The sequence below is a fragment of the Lissotriton helveticus genome, chromosome 12 (genome assembly GCF_964261635.1).
Source record: "Lissotriton helveticus chromosome 12, aLisHel1.1, whole genome shotgun sequence".
Classification (NCBI taxonomy): domain Eukaryota; kingdom Metazoa; phylum Chordata; class Amphibia; order Caudata; family Salamandridae; genus Lissotriton; species Lissotriton helveticus.
Window position 1 is genome coordinate 681,418,522 of NC_136073.1, and position 17,717 is coordinate 681,436,238.

General features: G+C 44.0%; 2 protein-coding genes across 6 annotated transcripts in view; one reads left to right on the top strand and one right to left on the bottom strand.

Moving 5' to 3' along the window:
- Positions 1-17,717, top strand: part of LOC144799177 (C-type lectin domain family 18 member A-like) — a 901,971-nt gene that overhangs the window by 210,730 nt on the left and 673,524 nt on the right. For all 4 annotated transcript variants that reach the window (XM_078670425.1, XM_078670423.1, XM_078670422.1 and 1 more), the window contains one exon: positions 14,457-14,558. The gene's annotated coding sequence lies outside the window, so the exon portion shown is untranslated. The remainder of the gene's footprint in view (positions 1-14,456; positions 14,559-17,717) is intronic.
- LOC144799178 (fibulin-7-like) overlaps positions 13,701-17,717 on the bottom strand; it is a 231,877-nt gene continuing 227,860 nt past the window's right edge. For both annotated transcript variants that reach the window (XM_078670427.1, XM_078670428.1), the window contains one exon: positions 13,701-15,166. In XM_078670427.1, the coding sequence (XP_078526553.1) occupies positions 14,806-15,166 (361 nt within the window). In that variant the 3' untranslated portion in view covers positions 13,701-14,805. The remainder of the gene's footprint in view (positions 15,167-17,717) is intronic.

Consider the following 17,717-nt stretch of genomic DNA (forward strand, 5'->3'; position numbering starts at 1 on the left):
GCATGGTTCGCATCATTTCTAGACCACCGCTCCTTCCAGGTTTGGGAGAACGACACCCGCTCCCCCGCAACCCCCCTCCAGTGTGGAGTGCCCCAGGGCTCGTCGTTAAGCCCGACATTATTTAATGTCTACATGTCCACGCTGGAGGAGGTGGTCATCCCGTTCGGAGTAAAAATCATCAGCTACGCGGATGACACGCAATTAGTGGTGTCTTTGTCACATCCCAACCAGGAACCATCTAACCTCCATTGCTGTCTATCAGAAATTCAGGGATGGATGAACTGTTCGTCGTTGAAACTCAACGGATCAAAGACAGATATCCTAATCCTTGGCCAAAAGGGGACCTCCCTTCCCCCTAACATCTGGCCCCCCTGTCTGGGTGAACCTCCAGTCCCCAAAGCTGATATCAAAAGCCTGGGAATCTGGATAGAAAAAGATCTGTCCTTCAAGACCCAGGCCAAAAAAATCACTGGGATTTGCTTCGGGCTGCTTAAATCGATCAGGAAAATTTTGCCCCTGCTTCCTCCCGTCTCCCAGAAATTGCTCATCCATGGCCTCATCCTCTCAAGGCTGGACTATAGCAATGCCATACATCTGGGGGCCCCCGAAGCAACCTTCAAAAAATTGCAAAGGATCCAGATAGCCGCAGCACGGATCCTCACCAACACTCCGGCCAGATCATCGGCCAGACCAGCTCTGAAGTATCTCCACTGGCTCCCTGTGAGAGAGCGAGTCAAATTCAAGGCTCTCTGCCTGTACCATAAACTCCTGCAGGATAAAGGTCCCCCCCATCCTTAAGAAGTTAATCAGGCCCTACAAAGCCGCAAGATCCCTTCTCTCTGACCACAAACACCTTATCACTACCTTCATAGTGAAGAGGGCACGCACTGGCGGACGGCGTTTTTCGGTGAACGCGGCCCGCCTGTGGAATGCCCTCCCCCTCAATCTTAGGATGGAACCAGATTACCTCCGGTTCAGTAAATCTCTGAAAACTCACCTTTTCCCCTGATCTTTTCCCTTATGTCATCCTCTTGAGTGTCTTGATCTTAGCGCTCAGATGCTTACGGGTTACTACGCGCTTTACAAAACCTTAAATAAATAAATAGATTGCAATGCTATGCTTATTTCAATTTTAAGGAAACTAGGTTAACTAATTTGCCAAAGCCTGCATATGAAAATGTGTTACTATCTGGCCAGCGGAGTAAAGTAATTGCACTTTGCAATGGCGGATAAAGTTTATAACCACCACATTAAATTATTTCACATACAGTCACTAGATAACTACAGGCTTTCTTTAAAGAATAGCAAGTCTTTGCACATTTCACCAAATGTGTACCATTTTTCATTATCATGAAAACTTTAAAAAGATTTTTTTTTGTAGACACCTTCAATGTACAATAGATAATTAGATATCTTGGATTATATTAATTGTATAAAACAATTTGCATATATGCGATGTTAGTAAAGAAGTGGTACAATCCTCAGTGTTGAAATGCACAGGTTGTTCTTTCTACAACCAATGCAATGAATATGACTTCCTCCATGAATGATGCAGAAATTAATTTCCCAAATGGGTATACTCTTTTTCAAGAGGCTACCTTCGTACTGTAAGATGTCAACCAGTTTTGTAATAAAACCTTATTTAAGCCATGCAATACTCTTTTTCATATGGATTAAATGTAGACATTTCAAATTCCTGCACTGAGACTAAACTATATGTGGAGTCCCATTTACTCAACATCTTCTGATAATCATGTTAATTCCAAATTCTAAAGTTTGAAAAGAATGAGTTGTTGATGAGGTTCCATGGCACTCTGCGCGGTTTTATCACCTATAAAGAAGACTGTAATGCAAATATTGCTTTATACTGCTCTTCTTCATGCTTCAAATTTTCTAGTGTTTCTCTTACGATTTTTGAAGCAGACAATGTCAGTTCTAAAACTAAATAAATTTTTTCTATTACCATTTTGAAATAATCATCTATCTCTCTAATTTCTCTTGCTGAATCTCTTGAAGAATGATCTGATTTTTGCCATTCAGCCAGGGAAATCCAAGAAATAATATCTCTTTTGGACCTACTCTTTTGTTTCTGACCCCAAGAAAGGAACTCGCATCAATTTCTTCATGAAATGTTTATATGTGTTGTGTGACGGTGTCTAGTAAAGGATTACTAATGCCATGTTGACATAGTTTACCAATACTGTAAGCGTTAACATGGATCTTGCCATATCTAGGTTGTAGGATCCACTCTACTTCGGCAAATCTTTGATTATTGTCCCTTCTACGTAAGTTCTAATTACAAGTTCCTTTCTATTCAGTAAATTCTGTCTAGATATTGAATGGAATAAACAATCCTCCAGCACATAGAAAACCCCCAAAAATATTATGAGGTATAGTGATTCGAAAGATGAAGTATTTTGGGAAGTAACATGCAAGAAATAATGTTTGGTCCCTGAATTTGCCAACCGTCAGTCCCCACACCAATTTCAATGGTATTGTTTTTTCTGTGTATTCTACCACGAAAGCAGGTGAATATATTAATTTGAGTCTATAAAGAAGCACACAAGTCAGGTTTGTATAATTCTCATTAAAAAAGTAGGTGTTGGAATTGAATCAATGTTTTGAAGGGGGATTTACATAAGGGAATTGTCTAACACGTTCAAGTTTACTCTCCCACATTGGAGTGATGCAGTTGTCCCATTGATGGTGTGGGAGCACCATTTTTAAAAAACAATCAGCTTATTGAGTATAACGCCACAAATAAACATAGTTGTTCACTGTGAGATGGGGCTCTGCATCGTACATGGAAGCAAAGGTCTGTAGATCAGTTAGCAAGTTCTTTATAGTGATCCTATCCTATTTATTGCAGAACCGTTCTGGAAGTAGGGTGTGATCTAGGTTTATTGGAAGGTGTGTGGTAGTTGAATAGTCTTGCTAGGACCAGATCAGATAATCTAAGTCCTCCCAATAGGCATCATCTTGCAGCAGTGTGGCAGTCAGGCTCGAACGAGACTCAAAAAACACACTACGAGTGACTGTACAATCCTTGCTTACTTGGCATCCCAGCTGATAGATCACGAAATCCACTTTCTGGAACATATTCACCATATACCATCCGAATTAAGCACACCGTTGCCAGACAAATCAGGATTGAGATAACTGGCCTCATTATCCAGACATAAGTCCAAGGACACTTGGTGTAAGTCTCCATAACACACACAAACTCTATCTTCTATTTTGTTGTGAGTTCATAACTGGGAAAGTCTCACATTCTAATAGTTGTGAATTGGAATCTTTTGAATTTCAGACACTTGGATTAAGCAACTTTGCAATAGGTTCACAATTTAATGTTAATAGTGGTGCTGATGTTTCTGTAGCATTTATATTCAGTTCAGCACTTAAGGCATGTTGATTGTGCTCAGAAATGGTTGGTCTTCACTCTAAGGAGGTTCTGACTGGGTTTCATTTTTTGTCATCATCAATCGCACAGTCTGCATTTTTTTTAGGAAGTACCACTGGCCTGTTGTACTGCATCGACCATCTGATAAGGTTTCAGTGAATCAATGGACCGTTTTACTTCTTTACTGTGGTTATATCATAGTTCTCCAGTATTAGGGGTGTCTTTCATAGATTCACATGCTTGAATATCCCCCGTCGTCGAAGTGGGAGTCCCACGGTACATAAAATAGCAGTCATATATGCATGTATACATGAAAAATATAACTAATAAAAATATACATACATATAGTGCAGTAAATTGTAAATTCTAAAAGTACCATAGAACATAATAGGCCCATTGAAAAGCCTAAGGGAGAACTCACTTTAGTAGCATATCTGAGTCATTATGTGTTGGATCACATTCCAGCCAATCAGGCTGTAGCCTCATCTAGAACCTTCTCCTCAGAAGCCCAAGTCCTCAGATTTTCTACCGCACGTCGTGTGAAGGGAGTCTCCCTGAGCTCTGCTCAGTTTTCTTCAACTTTACCTGTTTTTTCTTCAAGAAAATGTCTTCAAACAAGAAATCCCTGTTTAAAGCCTGCCCTTTATGTGGTAAACTGCGCCTTTTCCACGAGGATCCACACAGTAAATGCATTTACTGTCTCTACCCAGACCATGAGGTGAAAAACTGTAAGTACTGTCGCACTTTCCCTCCTAAGACTCTGAGAGATAGAGAGGCCCGTCTCCTTCTGTGGCTACAGAAGTTGAAGACTTCGGAGTCTGTGGTTTCTGATGTAGAGAGCCTGTCATCTCTTACTTCAAAGTCCTCTCAGAAGCGTGGGGCTGAGACTGAGGTTCCTTCTCCTTTTCTCAAGAAGAGTAGACTGTTGGATCCCTCTAGGATTGTCTCCCCACAGGATTCGCTTCAGGGCACGTCTACGGGACCTGGTTCTCTGACGTCTGCGCCCAAAGCCTTACCTACCAGTAAGAAATCTGGTTTTGGCTCGTCGACGGGCTCGTCGACGCGCCCGTCGACGTCTTCAGCGTCGACGAAATCCATTTCTACCACCTCCACGTCGACGACGACATGTTCCATGTCCACCGGCGCTACGTCGACGACGACCACCTCGTCGACGGCGACCTCGAAGGTGAGACCCATCTCTTCAGTGGTGAAGATCTCGTCGGCGACCGTCAAGGATAGACCGTCGACGACGAAGCCGTCGACGCATCCATCGTCGGCGCATACACCGTCGACGAACACCAAGCCTCCACTCAGCGCCCCGTCGACGACGAAGCCGTCGACGCATCCATCGTCGGCGCATACATCGTCGACGAAGACCAAGCCTCCACCCAGCACCCCGTCGACGGGCCCGTCGACGGTGCCCCCGTCGACGACGCCTCCGTCGACCAGCACTACCTCGTCGACGGCCTCGTCGACGACTCTCACACCGTCGACGCCTTCGTCGTCGACGGCCAAAGCTCCACTCTCGTCGACGAATAAAGCCCCGCTTCCGTCGACGGGCCCGTCGACGGACAAGGAATCCTCGTCGACGAAGAAAATTCCGTCCTAGTCGACGCCGATGGCCTCGTTGTCGACAATGCACCCGCCTCAGGGTGTTGCTGACGGTGCCGCATTTACGCCAATGGGCTCGTTGGCGTCGCACCAACCTCTACCAAAAACGGCTTCCATCTACACAGTGGTTACTGCTTCTTCTTTGCGGACCATACCACTCATCCAACTGAGTCCTGTGAGGAGTGGCGCTCGTCTTCCAGACAAATTATTCCAGTCTGGTGAGGAAGAATCCGGAAACGATTCGGAAGTGGAAGGATTATTTACACAGGCAACAAGTCCTTCGGATTTGAACATTAAGTGCCAGGAATATAGTGACGAGGGTGATGTGGTGGACAATGTCGAAGATGGGACTGACTTGTTTCCTGTTGATACGTCCGAACCGGTGCCTTCAGAGCCTATTACCCAGATACCTCTGTCCTTGGTGATGAACCTTCAGCACATGCTGGATGATTATAACCGCAGGTTTCCTTCTTCTACTCCTGCTTCTCCAGCACCACTGCCTCCTCCGCAGCCTCAACCGCAACTCCCTCAGGCACCTACACCAGTTTCACCGGCTTCACCGGATGGTGCACGCCCTGACACTGGCGACGAGGATCCGGATCCTCACAACACAGATGACGACGACAATGACGCCGACATGGCTGAGTGGGACAATTATAGGGCTCAAACACCTTCCACTCCGCCCACCTCGCCTCTACATTCGCCCCCAGTGGACATGGCACATTTCCACAATTTGATGATCCGGGCTACAAAACGGTTTCATCTCAAAGTCGAACAACAACAGCATGAAAGTGACTGCTTTCTATATGACTTTAAAGACATCTCACAAAGGCAATCCCACACTATACCAATCGTGGAATATATTTGGAAGGAAGGCCTTAAATTGATGGAACGTCCCAATTCTGTTCCTGCGGTCTTACCCAGATTGGACAGGAAATACAAAGCACCGGCGTCTTCTCCGGCCTGCTTGGTGTCTCAACCGAAGGCAGATTCGGTAATTACTCAGGCTGCACAAAAAAGATCGCGCAATCCTGCAACGCCACTCACGTCTCCTCCTGATCAGGAAGGCCGCAAATTGGATTCCATAGGAAAGAAATTCACGACCATGGCGGCTACTACAGTGAGGGCGGCAAACACTCTGGCTATACTAGGCCGTTATGACCGCCAGATGTGGTCCGAGATTGCTGCATTGATTCCTCAGCTGCCTGAGGCAATCCGGACAGAAGCACAGGCGATTATTCACGAGGGGGAGTTGATTTCTTCCGAAATCATTGATTGTGCACTCGATATTTCCTCCACGGGATTTCGACAATTGGCGGGGGCTGCAGTTTTGAGGCGTCAAGGCTGGCTGCGCTCTACCACTTTCCGTCCTGAAGTTCAGGCAAGAGTCCTAGATTTACCGTATGACGGAGAATTATTGTTTGGCAAACATGTGGATGATGCCCTTGAGGCGATAAAAAAGGACACTGACACTGCGAAATCCTTGGCGAGCCTACAATACAAGAAACGGCCTTTTCGGGGTGCACGGGGTAGAGGCGGAGGCTCCTCTACTTTTCGTGGCTCAAGTCAATATCGTTCATTCAACACCTACAACGATAACAGACAGCGGGGTGCCTATCAATCTCAAACTCGACAATCCACCTCCAGGCCTTACCAAAGGAAATCCACTTATAGAGGTGGATCAAACACCAAAAAGCAGTGACTGCCTCAGACCCTTCCTTTTGCCGACCGTACATCTTGGAGGTCGCATCTCGAAATACTTTTACAAATGGTCCACAATCACCTCCGACCAATGGGTCCTGGACGTTATATCCAAAGGACATACCCTGGAATTCACAAAATTTCCACCCACTCATCCACCTTCGGGGCCACCACCCCCTCATTTCAAGGACCTTCTGGCCCAGGTGAACTTAATGATCAAAAAAGGAGCCATCGAACTAGTGCCGCAAGGTCAACGCGGCAAGGGGTTCTATTCCCGCTTTTTCTTAGTCAAGAAGAAGTCGGGGGAATGGCGTCCAATATTGGATCTACGAGCTCTAAACAAATTTCTAATTTCAAAAACTTTTCAGATGTTGACTCTGATCCAAATTCTGAATTTTCTCAATCCAAGCGAGTTCTATTCCACAATCGACCTTCAGGACGCTTACTTCCATGTGCCAATCCACCCCAGACACAGGAAGTATCTCCGCTTCACGGTCGGGCAGCTACACTTCCAATTCAAAGTCCTGCCATTCGGCCTCCGCTCAGCACCAAGGGTTTTTACCAAAATCTTGGCCCCCGTAGCTGCCTTCCTACGTCTCCAAGGTATTCAATTTTACCCATACCTGGACGACTGCCTCATCAAGGCAAGCACTTTTCACCAGACGGAGCAGCACACTCAAGTTTGCGTCTCCCTTTTCCACGCCTTGGGGCTGTCAATCAATTGCCAGAAGTCACACTTTCAACCATCGCAACGGAGAAATTTTCTCGGAGCCTTGCTAGATTCTCGGCAGGGAAAAGTGTTCGTTTCCCAGGAAAGACAGGACCGCATGTTAATGATGGTGCGCTCCCTCCAATCAAAACTGTCCGTTTCTGTCCGAATGTTCAAATCATTCCTTGGCATGGCCTCCTCGTGCATCCACCTCATTCCAAATTGCAGATTGCACATGAGGACTCTCCAGGAGGAACTGGACAGGCAGTGGAAACAGGTGTCGGGGTCCTTCGAGGACAAGGTCCTTTTAACACCTCGCATACAGAATGCGCTGGAGTGGTGGGCTCACCCTCCACACATATCTGCGGGCCGTTCATTCCAGGACGAACCCCCAACTCTGACGCTTACGACAGACGCGTCTCTCGAAGGCTGGGGAGCGCATCTCGACGGCATGTCTGTGAAAGGGAAGTGGACGGCAATACAACGAACTTGGCACATCAATCGTCTGGAACTCTTGGCGATTTTCTTAGCCCTCAAATCTTTCCAGAGGTTAGTGCGGGGACACACTTTGCTGGTGAGGACGGACAACACCACCAGCATGCACTACCTCAACAAGCAGGGCGGCACGAGGTCTCTTCCACTTTCTCAACTAGCACAAGAAATATGGGATTGGGCGATTCAACGTCAAATTCATCTCACAGCCATTCACGTGCCAGGTGTGGCCAATGTTCTGGCGGATTCTCTCAGCCGAGCATCATCAGACAATCACGAGTGGGAACTCAATCAGCCCACGGTCGAGTACATATTCCGGCGGTGGGGCCAGCCACGGATGGATCTTTTCGCGACTGCTGTCAACAAGAAATGCCCACGCTTTGCAAGTCGGCATCCCCACAGAGAGTCGAGCGGGAATGCATTTTCGATCGATTGGTCGAACGATTTCATCTATGCTTTCCCTCCACTTCCTCTGATCCCTCGATTGTTACACAGGATGAGGTTCCAACCTTGTCGCATCATCCTGATCGCACCCAAGTGGCCGAGACGTCCATGGTTCACGGACCTGCTCCTCTTCTCGCAGTCCGATCCGTTGCCACTCCATCCTCTGCCGCACCTCCTCACGATGCAGCAGGGACTAATTTGTCATCCGGATCCAGCATACCTTCAACTCCATGCCTGGAACCTGAGTACAATGAATTTGCACGTTTAACTATTGACAAGGACTGCAGGGAGGTGTTAGCGCGGGCTCGCGCACCCTCCACCATAAAAACGTACCAACTCAAGTGGAAACGTTTCTGTGTCTGGTGCCGCACCAAGGATTTGGACCCAATGACTGCAAAACCTGAACAAATTTTACCTTTCTTTTTATCCCTGGCAAAATCAGGTCTGTCCCACTCAACTCTTAAAGTGTTTCTGGCGGCGATTTCCCGTTTCCGCCATGATGGTTCCACATCTTTATGTTCTTCAAGGATCATTAAACAATTTTACAAGGGCCTTTTTAGGATGTTTCCACCTATCCGTCGCCCTCCGCCTGCCTGGCGCTTGAATTTGGTCTTATCTCAACTACTTCTACCACCATTTGAACCTATTCACTCGGCAACTCTTAAATTTCTCACGTGGAAAGTTGCTCTCTTACTCGCCTTAACGTCCTCAAGACGTGTCAGTGACATCCAGGCGTTTACCATACAGCCTCCTTTCCTAAAATTCTCCAACGAGGCCGTGACATTACGAACTAATCCTAAGTTCATCCCGAAGGTTCCCAGTGACTTTCATCTCAACGAACCTGTAATTCTGAAGACTTTCTTTCCTGCTCCGCAAACTCCAGCTGAGCGGTCATTGCATTCATTAGATTTGAAACGTTGTCTCAAATTCTACATTCAACGAACTGCACCTATCAGAAAATCGGATCAATTGTTTGTGGCATATGGTCCAACTTGCAAAGGACAACCTGTTACCAAGCAGACTATAACCAGGTGGATCTCCTCTACCATATCCTTCTGCCACCAACGGGCTGGAAAGCCCCTTCCTGCTCCTGTTCGAGCTCATTCAACTAGAGCAGTGTCTACTTCGGCTGCCCTTTTTGCGGGGGTACCCTTACGCCAGATCTGCAGAGCTGCTACTTGGTCGAGCAGCCATACTTTTACTAAGCACTACTGCCTGCAATCAACAGACGCCGCGGATGCGGCAGTGGGTCAAGCGGTGCTGCGGAATCTTTTCCAGTAAAGGTGAGCCTCTGTTGCTACCCGCCTCCAGTCATAAAGGTTTTTTCATAATTATGTTTTGGTATTTAGTGCATATTACCATATATATATATATATTTACCTTCTTTGCTTGATGTATTACCTTTATGACTCCTGTGATGTTTTTACTGCTTTCTACTCTATTCAAGCATGTGAATCTATGAAAGACACCCCTAATACTGGAGAAGAACTATAGTTACTTACCTGTAAACTGTGGTTCTCCAGTATTGGTGTCTTTCATAGATTCACATGCGACCCTCCCATCCTCCCCTCAGAGGCTCTCTTTCTCCTCAGGCACTTTTACTTACTCTGTGCTACGAAAATCTGAGGACTTGGGCTTCTGAGGAGAAGGTTCTAGATGAGGCTACAGCCTGATTGGCTGGAATGTGATCCAACACATAATGACTCAGATATGCTACTAAAGTGAGTTCTCCCTTAGGCTTTTCAATGGGCCTATTATGTTCTATGGTACTTTTAGAATTTACAATTTACTGCACTATATGTATGTATATTTTTATTAGTTATATTTTTCATGTATACATGCATATATGACTGCTATTTTATGTACCGTGGGACTCCCACTTCGACGACGGGGGATATTCAAGCATGTGAATCTATGAAAGACACCAAAACTGGAGAACCACAGTTTACAGGTAAGTAACTATAGTTCTTCTTGTTCCTTTTTTAGGTCGAGCCTGGGCAACGCATGCGCTGCTGGGAGGCATGCAGTAGTGGAGTAGGGCTTTTAAGCCCTGCCCACTCTCTGCCCTTATTTCTAACTGGCTTGTGTCATTCTCCTTCGTAAACGCTGGCTTCTGAGTAGTTATTAGGCATGTTAGTCCCTCCTTGGTACCTCCTTGTCTCCATGTGTTACATCCCATAACGACTGGACCTTTTACTTGTGTTGTTACATGGTCTGTCTTATAAGTTGGTGAGCACAATTTTATTTAATGCTCTTCCCCTGTTCCACCCAGTACCTCGCAGCATGCCTCCCGCTTATATTAACATTTTTACTAATGACGGCCCGCTTTAAGTATAGCGGCCGCATTTTGTATTTATTTTAGCAACGCGGTCCGTATTTTGTGGCAGCGCTTATTTATTTATTTTGCTTACTAGCGCCCACACGGCGCTTTCCCATTCCTAGAGGCAGCGCCCCTGTCTTGACACAAACTGCTCCAAAGATAGGTACGCAGCCGACTATATAGTGGAAGCGCGGCATGGGCGCTTTTACCTGGAAAAAAACATCTGTTTGTCAACTTGACAAACAGATGCTTTTCTTTTGTCAAAGTCCCCATGCCGCGGTTTCACTTTAATGTCGGACACGCACCTTTCTTTAGACGCGGCTTGTTTAACGAAAGGGATGCGGCCTTTATGAATGCGAAAGCGCTGCATAGGTGGTAGAAAAAAACTAATATTTGCAATGCAAAAGGTCTAGCATTTGCGAGAGTTTAAGCTATTGCATTGCCAATAGCTTAAACTCTCGTTAATGTGACACATATTGCATTGCAAATGATTGTTAACTAATACTACCACAGGTTCTCCATAGGCACACATAAACCCTTCCTTCATTCCAATATCTTACTTCAAATTCTCCGAGCTTCTGTAACCAGCCAGTTACAGCAGGCAATGATGGTCCTGTGGCAGACTCTCAGGCTTCATCAAGTACACTGCAAATCCTGTAACAGTTCAAGATGGGACATTCTTCCCTTCTGTGAGATTTGATGCATACATCCTGACTCCTAATATTTCACAAGGTGTACGGCTCAACAAAACATGTTGTGGCATAAAATGTAAAGCTCTGTGTGCAATATTTAGGTTATTTGTCTCCCCTTTGCCCTAGTTTTCTCTGAGGCCCTGGGTAGAAATTAAGTAAACACAATGTGTTTGAGAAGAAGGTGGCTCGGAATCCCCATAATGGCTCCAAAAAGCACAGTAGCCCAAAAACCTACACCCAAAATTAAAAAGTAACCACTGAAGTCAATTTTAATGATTTTATGGTGAAAGTTCTATTCCTAAAGCCTTGAAGTCTGGTTAATCCACTATGGATCCAGTAATCGGGGCTTGTGACACGTGGCACAGTTCAGAGAGAGAAGTTGGGGCTTCGAACTAGGGGTTGGCAACACTTGCTAAGAATCACTCTGCAGAATTCTGCATAGTTACAGAAAAAATCCGCAGAGTTCTGTGAGTGGGTAGAATTCGGCATGCCATGCTGCCCGTGCTAATTTTTAACACCAGGAGCTTGTTCCACGCCAAAGGACGCCGCTTTGTTCTGACGCTCGAGTATATTTTCTACTTGACCAATAGCTTTCTCTGCAGGAATGGTTGCAACTTGCCGCAACTGTCCACATTGAGGTCTCGCCGGGAGGCGTTCTAGTGCCTGTAAATCATGCTAGGGGATGGAAATTCTCGCACGCCAACTTAACGTTGGTGAGCTGCTTGGGAGAAAAAAACTCCTCCCCACTGCGGTTGGTGGAGTTTTGTCGGAACTTGCTTGGAAAGCGGAGTAGGCAAAACTCCACAGGCAGAGCAGAACGTTTACCCACCCCTACTTCTAACTCACCCCTTAAAGTCTAAGTTATGGGGACTGCTGATGCAAGAAACGTTAAAGGCCCATATCTTGATACTGCTGGTCTCAATACATGTTTTCGATTGAGTATGACATTTATGAGACCATCAAACCAACAGGATCCACCATATCATGATATCCTAAAATCATAAAGGGTAGAGGAAAATCCCATTGTACCAGAATCATGGTGACTCCCTCAGACAACAGGATGCTTCTCTTGAATCCAGTGGCCAATGCATTTGCCTGCAGATAAAAGGTATGCTTTATGCCAACAACTCTCTGGGCAGATGATTGCTGCTGCCATACTTGTTGTTTAATAGTAGTAGTAATTGTTGTAGTAGTAGTATTGGAGGTAAGAGCTAGTGTTGCAATAGATGGGTTTTGAGGGTTTTCTTAGGAGCATGGAAATGAAACACTGCCAATGCCTAATGTAAGGCTGTTACAAGCACCAGGCGCTCCCGCTGCAAATCGCCAGTCTCCTCTGCTTTTGCTTGTGGTTCTAGGTGTTAGAAGATGGTTACTCCCCGTGGAGCTGAGAGGATGGAGTGATAGGTAACTTTGTATCTTTTTTGGAGGTAGAGCCTTCCACACATTTGTAGATGAGGAAAGGGACTTTGCACTTGATTCTTTTTTGTAAGGAACACAAGTTCAGGCTTTTCAGGTGTGATATCACACATTATTGTTTTTTAGCTCAAAGATTAGGGGGCTAGATACAGTTTGGGCTTACTGCAGTTTTAAGATCTTGTACGAGGATAGACTATATACAGCACTGCCATAGTCGAGGCAGAAGTTGAACAGTACTCCTACAAGTACAAGTATTTATAGGGAAGTTACTGGTAGGCTTCTTTAAAGTAATTTGAGTTGTAAGAATTAGTTTTTTAGGTGAGCTCCCTTCTGAGAATCAAAGCCAAGGTCACCATCCCAAATGACTCCCACATTTTGTACTTTGGATTTGATAAGTATAGTCTGGCCATAGAAAGTAGGTGCGGTCAGACGGAGTTTGTTTGGGGAGGCATTGAAAGCCTATGACTTGAATTTCAGTTTTAGGCTCATTTAGCTTGAGGTTGGTTTGTCCACTCATAGTCTCAATACACAACAGACCTCTGGCGTCAGCTGTGAATTGACCCGTCTCTCCTGCGACTCTTGGGATATTTGAATGTCTTCCAGGTAGTATTTTAAGGTGATGGTAAAGGTGTAGGAGATTCTCGTGGAGTTTGATGTATATGTTTAATAATAAGTGCGACAGAGGCGATATCTGCCAGTGAAACCTCAGAGTTAATCGGGCTGGTACTCAGAGATCAGGACAACCCAAAATTAAGTATTATTTTCACGTTCAAAACCATCATTCATTGTCTTTGCTATGTGATCACTCCGCAATTATAGGGCCTGCTGTTTACTGCAAAATATAGACAGTCAATTGAAAGAGTGTGACACAGATATATCTCAAACATTAATTAATAAAGTGAGCAACACCAAATATACATGTTATTAGTTCTGTTCTTTATTTGATACAACCTGTAAAGTGTTATATTTTTCTGGCTTATTAATGTTCCACAGATAATGTCAATTGCTTGATTGGAAACTTCAATAGGTTTTAAAATGGAACATATTACATTTTCTTAATCCCCCTTGCGTTAGTGCACTGAGTGTACAGTACTTGTTTCTTCTGTTGCGCTCATGGAGTACATATTGCAAATGCGTAGTAATAAACTTTAGCTATAATGGATGTAAGCAAAAATCATATTAAAATAAGTAACATGTCTAAACTGTCTCCTTCTTAACTGCTTTTTCAGACTAAAACAATCTTGATTTAATGCAGTTTACTGTTGTGTTTCTAATTTGCATTTTCTTTAATGCCATGACAAATGAAGGTTATTTGCTTTTTCATTTCTTTCTTTCTCTTAACGTATTCCCTATTCTCCTGACCATTCTTTCTTTCCCGTGATATTGTCTCCCTTTTTTCTTTCATTCTTTCTGTTGTCATTCTCACTCTATTCTTTCTTGCTTTCATTTTGTCTCTTGCTCCGTCTCTGGTGATCTACACTCTTTATTCTGCATTCTGTCCAGTTTTAATTTCGCTATTATCAATACTATTACCTTCCATTATTTCTACTTTCTTTTCTGTTATATGACAGTCACATTCGTTTTGCTCCCCTTCATGATTGCACCCAATGCATTTTATAAATATATAGTGCTTTTGAAAGGAGCCACATGTTCAATATTGTTTTTCTTCAGGAATCAACAGATCAGGACATAATTGTGCAGAAGCAGCAGTGATATGAAACTGACCACAGTGCCTTCTCTGAGCAGATGGGACATCCTGGTGAAGGGTGACAGGTTAGTCCGTTTTAACAACCTTGCCGCTGTTATTCTTTTCTCTCTTCAGACTGCCAACATGATTTCAACCAAACTGGCTCTCTCACACATTGTTATTGTAATGCGAGTAACTTGGCTGTAGTACTATAAATGCTGATCTTACAATTTGAAAGGATCTCCAAGCACATGCGATTCAGGCCCAGGTCTCGAACCATGTTCAACAAATCCCGTTCCTCCAGTTGCCTCCATGATCTGTCCTGGTTAGCCTTTAGAAGTCATATTGGGATACAAAGATGGTGACATGAAAGATATGCCTTCCCAGAAGTGCCTTCCTAGACATCTCTGTCATTTCTAGCTCCACCTCTATGGTGGCTGGGCCAGTCACTGGGCTGTTCAGGGTGAGTACACCTGTGTAGCGGTCAGATCGCTCGACGGCAAGAGCACTGTGGCCTGTCCCACTAATGATGGCAAAGCGGAGGCTGTCCCCCATAGTGTGGCTGGTGGACATTGTGAAGAGGACCTTCGGCACTGACCGGTTGGAGTGGAGAGGTAGATAGTGGTAGGAGATGGAATTGGCAGCAATTCGGCATGATTTACTGTCCATTGGGCATGGGTTGCGCTCACACTGACTGAGAAAAGAAAAAGTGCAAAGTGAAAAAAAACAAAAACAAAAGATATAACACAACGCAAGTCACATATTTATATTTATATATTATTGACAGTTGAAGGACCACTGAAGCCTGTACTTCTGAGCAATGCTTTTATAACTATAAAAAAACTGTGAGGTATCTTAGAATGAAAATATAAATGTAATGATGTCCACTCTTGATGGACATTTCCTGCCCATATACCCACAATGTAAGCATACTTCTTTCCCTGCCTTGAAAGATTTGCTGCTACAAATAAGTTCTCTTGGAGACCTGAATTCAATCACCTCAGTTGTTCATAACCTATTTCAGTGCCACACACACCAGTCTTCAAAGGAACCAAAAAGACAATTGTCAATTATCAATTTTAATATAAAAATATATGTATAATCAATAAGTTCATCAACAAAAATCTCCCGCAACTCGAGTGAATTAATTAAAACTCATAGTGGAGAAATCCTTAACACCTATGCCTTTTTCTGCTACAACACAACAGAGTTTGCGTTAATGCCACACAGGAGGAACTTCTAAATTCAAGAGATTTTAGTGAAACATAAAGAACATCCCATTAGTGGCGTTGGCTATTGCTACATGTCTCGAACACATATTCTAAGGGTGGTCTTTATCGAAAATAGGATTTAGGGTTCATCTCCAAACTTAAAAAAAAGCCCGAACAGATTTGAGCTTGCCTTATCTTAGAGTGAATACAGGCACATACTGTTAAATCGTTAGGAGGGGTATATTCTTATTGTCATGAAGAATGTAGTCTTATCCTTTTATACCCACCCAAACGTGTCAATGCCTAGTTTTGTTAAATTTGAGGAACAAAGTTTCACATGTTGAGAAAAAATTAGACAACGTGTCATTTCAATGGATTTTTACAAATGAACATATTTTATGACAAATGTGCATGTCTTATGTGTTGCCTCTCCTGTTATTGTGTAGCTCTGATATATGTTTTTAATGATTTTGATTACTTGGTTTTATATTTATTTTTCTTGATTAACTTATATTTTTTATATTAAATTTGATAATTGAGGATTGTCTTTTTGGTTGCTTTGAAGATTGGTGCGTATGAGTGTGTCACACTGAAATAGGTTATGAACAACTGAGGTGATTGAATTCAGGTCTTCAAGCGAATTTATTTGTGATGGTTAAGTCTTATCTGGAACCCTATCTCTTGGAGTAGCGTGGCCCCTCTCTTTTGCATTCATGTTTCTGAAAGATTTGCCCCAACTCTAGTATATCTGCCCCTTTCTAATAACAGAAAGTAGCAACACTGGAGTTCCAAATCCACCGTAACCAGTTTCGTCTGGTGTGATGCTATGTTCACATTACGCAGCCAGCATAGCCGTGATCTTCAAAGCTTACCTATAATTCATGCTCCAGTCAGTGCAGTTTCCAAGAGTATACATTTGATCACTGGCACCTTTTAATAAAGGGTACTCCTTTCACATGCTGCATAGGTAAGCCCTGATCCACAATTTTCAGACTACAAATGCACAGACTATATCACTCCACTATTGAAAGCCCAACAGTGCTGTTGGTTTGAGGGCAAAACCTAGTTCAAGGCACCACAATGTTCACAAGGTGGAACTCCACTGATCTACACTACCTGATTAATGGCAATAAACCCATTCCAACCAGATACCTAAGGTCATTGGTTAACCACCTTCTTGCTGTTAGCCCAGCGAGGTACAAAAGTTTTGGGGATAGGTTACTACATGTACAAGGTTCTCCCCTGTAACCTCCTCCACATCCTTCCTGTCCTTGAAGCAGACTGCCTATGATTCAATAAGAAGCTCACATTAAACCTGTGCTGAATGGCATTTGGCCCAGACTATCCACGGAGGAGAGGGCTATCCTCAGATCCAAGGAACCTATGATTTCCTACGTTCTCATTCGCTCCGCCCTTCTCCAGCCGAGCGAATCACTCTGAAGAGCTAAAAAGTTGCATGAATGCTATACAACACATTTGAATAAAAAATGCTCCTTTTGTGCCTAACATGGACAACTATCAATGTCTCAGCGAGGAGCTTGCAGCTTAAATTTGATTGTCAAGGTGGTTCTATGTATGTATGCGGAGGCTGTCCTGAATTTACATCTGAGTGGCCCTCACTTCTAAAAGGTTGGCAGGACAATGTGAGAAGACTGTTACTGCAAACATTATGCTTTGGGGGACTCCACAGCAGAAATGGATAGTTACTCGCAAAGCAGTTCAGTCTCTGTTCTTTAAACTTTACAACTGTGTGCATTTCCCCAACCTACTTATATAATCCCTCAAATGATTTTGGGGTTGTCTTTTTAACTATTAATTGGCGTCCAGTGTAGTGGATGCAGTATGGGCAGATACCATGCACGATTTTTAGGATATCTTTGCATACATTTATTATAACTGGTTCCACTTTTTCCATATATTTCAAGTGAAAAAAAAGAAATATATATAGATATTGTCTGGATAGTCTTTCAAAGATAAAAACTTTTGCACATGGGACAAAGACACCAACAATATTTAAGTCAATTCGTTTACAAT